The sequence below is a fragment of the Alosa pseudoharengus genome, unplaced genomic scaffold, assembly GCF_046254945.1.
Source record: "Alosa pseudoharengus isolate Yale_2024_CS ecotype anadromous, Long Island Sound unplaced genomic scaffold, YU_APseudo_1.1 YU_APseudo_1.1_scf_11, whole genome shotgun sequence".
Classification (NCBI taxonomy): domain Eukaryota; kingdom Metazoa; phylum Chordata; class Actinopteri; order Clupeiformes; family Clupeidae; genus Alosa; species Alosa pseudoharengus.
In genome coordinates this window covers 8266501-8272500 of record NW_027468576.1, presented here as the reverse complement: position 1 = coordinate 8272500, position 6000 = coordinate 8266501, and the positions used below count along the sequence as shown (strand labels likewise).

At 44.5% G+C, this 6000-nt stretch overlaps 1 protein-coding gene across 11 annotated transcripts in view; it reads left to right on the top strand.

The window, feature by feature from the left end:
• The window catches only part of mcf2l2 (MCF.2 cell line derived transforming sequence-like 2), an 83144-nt gene that overhangs the window by 73612 nt on the left and 3532 nt on the right, over positions 1-6000 (top strand). For 6 of the 11 annotated variants that reach the window (XM_076277902.1, XM_076277903.1, XM_076277901.1 and 3 more), the window contains exons 27-30: positions 2932-3003; positions 3696-3782; positions 4019-4134; positions 4737-4852. In XM_076277902.1, coding sequence (XP_076134017.1) covers positions 2932-3003; positions 3696-3782; positions 4019-4134; positions 4737-4852 — 391 coding nt within the window. Of the gene's footprint in view, positions 1-742; positions 2351-2931; positions 3004-3695; positions 3783-4018; positions 4135-4736; positions 4853-6000 lie in introns of those variants that run through there. The other 5 variants (XM_076277909.1, XM_076277910.1, XM_076277905.1 and 2 more) reach the window with 5 other exon arrangements.

The following is a 6000-nucleotide window of genomic DNA, read 5'->3' as shown; positions in this document are numbered from 1 at the left end:
ATAGACAGGCAGATGATATTATTTAACACATAGACAGGTGGATAATAGTATTTACATATTTACCCCAGGACCAGACTAACCTACTGGGGGACGAACAACACGTATACCAAGGGTGTGCCGATGCTGATGTGAATGTGTGAATGCATCTTGTGAACATGTGAATTCTGGTCATACCGCACTCTTTTAAACATAGAGGTGATAATTAGACAATGGTTATTTTTAACATATCCCTTATGAGAGGTATTGTTAGAGGTAAAAGTTGAAATTGGCTTGATGAAAGTTGTTTTCAAACTTTTTTACTTCATGCATTGATATGAATATGAATATGTGGCAATGGTTATGCTCACTAGAATTGTATTTGAGTTTTTATTGTAATATGAACCTGCATAGAGAATAATGCCTGCTTAATGCATAATGTCCAGATGGAAAGGCGGATTGTATGTTGGTTAACTTGAAAGGCGGATAAAGGATGAATTTAGCCCTCAGACATGGAAGGGAAGGCTGGAATGCTTGGTTGGAAGGCATGATGGATGGCTTGCTTTTCAGATTTTTAAGACACAAGCTGAAGTGTAGCAGTTTTTGGAGTGAACTGCCATGTGACCTCTGCAGAGAACCTGCACGTACACACACACACACACACACACACACACACGCACACTCTGCTCTTTCATCTCCAAGGTCCCTCTGCAGGTTCCCCACTATCCGCTGCTTCACCAGTGTCCTGTCCCTCTCCCTCCTCTAGCTGACGCTGCCGCCAACACTTATCCTGACCGCAGCACTAACACCGACCGCTCCTCTGCTCTCGCTAAAAAGCGCTTCACCTTACAGCGCCTGTCCAACCGCAGGTCCCTTCCCGCAGGTAACCCCGTAGCCATGTTTCCTCATACCTCATCGATCCCCACCTCCACTACCCCCTCCTCCTCTTCCTCCTCCTCCTCCTCCTCCTCCTCCTACATCTCTGTCTTCTGTGTGTCACGTACCACCACCCTCTGTCCTGACGTGACCTTGGGAAAGGTCTCCATTTAAGGAGGATTCATAGATACCCTCTTGACCAGCATTGATCTGTCTGTCACCCCATGTCCCGGCTGTTGTTGCATTGACTATCGAGGCATTGAATTTCATTTGGTCCGACAGAGCTTTTTGTCACAGTGCAGTCCTTGTCATCATTAAACCGGTCTAGGAGCCAGTAAGCTGCAGGGTGAAAGGGAAAATATTGGCCGGCAAAAGAGATACTGGAGTTGATGTGATGGCTGAAGTCTTTCAGCCCAACAAAATGTCAGGTCGTAGTTTTTCATTGTCTTGTTATATAGTTTGTGACATTTCAGAAACTAATCGGAATTACTGAAAAAGATGTTTTGATTCAACGTTTCAAAGAGGTTTATTAGTCTAGATGGAATTGGAGGCCGCCGAAACAGTCTAAATTATAATGTAAGCATATTTTAAATATTTGACCTTTTGTCTCATCGCTTCCATTGTGAGGGAGTGAAATTGCATTACCTAGGGAATTTCAGTCTCAAGCAGGTTTGAGATTAAACACATACCTCTGAGGTATATTTGTTGATAGCAGAGCTATTCAGAACCTCTTTGAAGGAAATAAAATGTGTATTTGGAATTAAAGGGGGTTATGTCCTTACAGTTATCTGTTTTCTGTCAGTGGCACCACAAACTGCCATTGAGAGACTTTTGGTGAATGCGGACTAGCTGAGGCTTCTGTTGAGAAATGTGCACACAGGCAGGTTTGTGGTCGTGTCCGCGCCGGGCCTGCAGAGCCTGTGGCTGTCTGTGAACTTCAGCTGTCGGCTGCGTTCATCTCGTTAGCATAGCCCTGCCATTGATTTTCCCATCGGCGCCTGTGAAGTGGCTCCGCGTGGCCGAGTGCGCGCTATTTGTCTTTATCATCCCCCACTTTCTCTGTGTCCTCCCTCCATCTAATGCGTCAGTCTCCCTGTTGACCATCCGGCTGTTCATGGTCCCTAAATAAAATGAATTAATAAACTTAAGCCGCATGGTGTTAGCAGAAATCATCGGCCTCTGCTTATTGCCAGCTTACACACACAACAGAGATCGATACGCGGGGACCAGAAAAAGGCTGAATCCTGGAGGCTATTGCTCCCATCGCTCCTGCCATTTATTAGTGTTTGTCTCTCATCGCTCTTCCCTCCCTCCCTCTCCTCCCTCACTCACTCACTCTCCTTTCCCCTCTCCTCCAGTCATCTTTTCAGCCATACTAATTGCTAACCTCTGCCTGCCTCTCACTCCAGAACCTGCACCCAAGGAGATGGAGGTTCCTCGCCGCTTCTCTCTAGTCTCCTCTGTTAGTGCCTCTACCGCCACACGCGCCACCAAAGGTATCTGGTCGCGCGGACCTCTGGTGTCCTTGCTCTCCTCCTCCTCTGCTCACACTGTCCTTATAAAACTGACATAAGCAGGTGCAGAAAGGGAGAAGGTGAGGGAAGGAGAGAGAGAGAGAGAGAGAGAGAGAGAGGGAGTCCACTCTGACATGCCTACGAGAAGGAAATAAAAGCCCATTTTCTCGACAAGTCCTGTGCATTAGGGCTCCTTTATGATTTATGAAATGACGGAAATAAAATCTGTGAGCTTCCTCTCCGAAAAAAAAATCTCAAACTTCAGAAATGTCATTGAATATTTAAAAGAAATCTCATCAGTGATAAACGGAGAACGTTAGGCTCCTGACATTTTGAATAGTGCACGCCATTGGGAGCTGCCTTGTACGCGGTAGCTATTTGAGTTCCGATGAATTTTTCTATGGGTGATGAAAACAAAAAAAATGCATTTTATAAGCGTGTCTCTCCTTCCCCTCTCCTCTTCTGATATATTCATAACTTTAGAGTGGCATGAGAAGCTTTCAGTTCACTCTCTAATCCTCCTTGTCAATATGGCTTACATTTATGTATTCACTGCTTTATCCAGGTCGACTCTCTTCTAGCCTTAGATCCAAGAGACATGAGATTAAGAGTGACCCCACACCACTAGGTTATGAAGGTACTGCTTTGTGTTTGCGGATGGTGCATGTCATGCCTTAGAGATACACAGAGAGAGATGGGAGAGGATGTGTTATTGTGAGTCTGTGTGCAAAGATGAAAAAAAAAATCCCTTGTTTTCCCTCTCGCTTGTTTTTAAGCATGTTAAAAATGGTTTGCTTGGAACATTCCTGCATGGTTCATTTCATAAACAGAGTGACCTGATGCGACCTGCTGATGGGTGGGAGGAGCGGTGAATCTGACACTTGTGTTTTTAATGATTGTCTTTCAATCGATATTTCTGACAACATGAAGAAGCAACTGACAGCCCTAGGGAAAACACAGGGCATCCGGTCACCCTCGCGTTTTCAGTTGATGATGTTGGTGATGTGACGTGATGTGCTTTTGGAATGGCGTGATTGCTTTTTTATTTGGAGTGTGATTACTGCATGGTACCCTGTGCTGTTTTCATCCGCATGATGAGGAGAAATCAGTTACTGAAAGGGGTTTGATTTATTTCAGTTTCAGAAAGCAAAGCTTTATGTGTTTGTGTACGTGTGTGTTCTGCAGCCTTTCTCTGTTTGGCAAAGATTGCATGTGTGTATGTGTGTGTGTGTAGGGGTTGTAAACTGAACATGTTCTGTGTTTGGTGAAGCACTTCTGGCAGCTTGTCAGGATATCTCTGCTGTGTATAAAGCCTTCATTTTCTCTCAGATGTACATGGGGGTGCGCCAGTCCCAAGCAAACAAAAAGGTACCACAAGTACCAACTCAGCTGTGCCTAGATCCACCTCCCAGCCAGGTAAACGTCTAAAAGAAGCAAGGACCTTTCTTGTGTGTTGGTGAGGTGTCCTTGTGGAAGTGTTGGTATATGTAACTCGAGGTTCCTGGATGAACTGGGTTATATTTTGGGGAGACCATTTTGAAACGTGCATCTGATTTCAGACATATCCTTTTACAGTTATTATTTTTTGTGTGTTTGCCAACAGTGTAAATGCTTTTTATAACCACTCCTGCACCTGTGTGGCCTTTCTTTAGGATGGACCCAGCGGCGCTTGCCCTCAATGGACACAGAAGATTTTGAAACCATACCATCAAGTGCGGAGGAACTCTCCAACTCATCTGACGGTGAAGAGGAGCGAAATAACAAAAATGTACGTTCAGTTAAATGAGTCCATGCATGTGCATGCCTGTGTGTGTGTGTGTGTGTGTGTGTGTGTGTGTGTGTGTGTGTGTGTGTGTGTGTGTGTGTGTGTGTGTGTGTGTGTGTGTGTGTGTGTGTGTGTGTGTCCGTGTCCGTGCACTCACCATATCACTTTTGAGTCATCCCAATCCCTTCCGAAAAGACTTTCTCAGGGTAATTATTTCCCAGCAGCACTGATCCTCATTATCATGAGCCGAGGACTTGACATTTAAAAGACAAAAAAAGGAAAGGGATTAGCCTGGTGTTGGTTTATCTCTCCGCCGCTTCAAACTCCCAGCATTTCACTTTCTATTACAATCTGTCTGATGTGTGAGAGTAGGAGAGAGCCGCTTTAATAGACCAGCTCCATCATGATAATGTAACATAAGATTCTCACCACATAGATACACTCTCACACACACACACACACACACACACACACACACACACACACAGGGCGCACATTAGATACTGGTCTCTCTCTCGATCTGTCTATCCATCTCTCTATCTGTCTGTCCATCTATCTAATTCTCCTCTCTCGGTTTCTCTCCTTTCCTCGCTCCGTCCTCTCAGGGGGAAAATGAGCGGTTCCAGGCCCAGCTGGCGTATGAGGCAAGGACAGGGCAGGATCTGGCTTTGGAGTCAGGGGAAATCGTGCAATTCCTGGAAGAGGCCGAAAATGGCCACTGGTAAGTGTTCAGACTTCACTCCCCACTGGCTGTTTGCCCCACTCTTCCATGCTGAAAGGGCTCTTGGGAAAGCCACTGGGAGCCCTGCAGCTGGTTAGCCTATAGAGGGAGACATGGCTCTTCTGTGCCGTTAGATGCTTACTCAATGCGCAGTCATCTTAAGGTGATACACCAAAACTGCAGGGAAGATCATTTACACAGTTGCACATTTACATGTGCTCTGTGTAAAATCATTTTCTGGGGCTATTTAGTTGCTTGATTTGAAAGCTAGAGACAAAGCAGTTGAAATCAGTAACGCTCACAAATGCTTCAGCGGGGCAGTGTAAGGTTTAGGGCCATGATGAGCTTCAAGAACTTCAAGACATTTGGAGATTTTAACTTAAAATAATTGTTCACCCATTAGTGTGACCCATTGATTGCAATGCCTGTTTATTTACTTCGTAACAAGTTCACGTTCTTAACACCATACCAGGTTGTTTATGAGTCTGCATAAATGTCTGTGCAGAGGATTTAGAGCAATCTTGTACTTAGAAACTCAAGCATTTCACAAGAACTAGTTACAAATGAAGGATGGTGGAAGCTTAATGAATTATGCATTAGAAAATCACTTACAGTAAACTAAACTCTAGTTAACTTTATCATGCTATCTTTACTAGGGTTAATGGTTGAGAGGGAAACCTATTGCAATTGAAAAAAAAAACTTTTGCATTTGGAGTTTCTTTACTTGTGGTCCCATCTGAAATTAAAAGTTAATTCCTGTGTAAGCTTTTTCTCCCAATGATCCAGCATATTAAAAATGTTTCTTGGGCAGATGAGTGTACCGTCATGGCGATGAAAAACAATGTTGAACTGAATAATTGATTGGGCTATCCTTCCTCCTCCACAGAGAGTTGTTATTGCCACTTATAGAAATAGCCTGCCAGCCAGCAATGGATGAGAGTCTCTCTCCCACTTCCCCTCACTCTTTTTTAGGGGGAGGGGTGGACTATGAATACCCTATGAAATTAGGCCTCCGCTTAAAAATGCTTTGAATATGCTCATATTTCATCACCTCATGCATATTTCATCTCTGAAAACCACGTTCAGTCATTTGCGTCCTCGGGTCGGTGCCTTGAAAGTATCTTACACCCTTCTCACTCTTCTTCTCT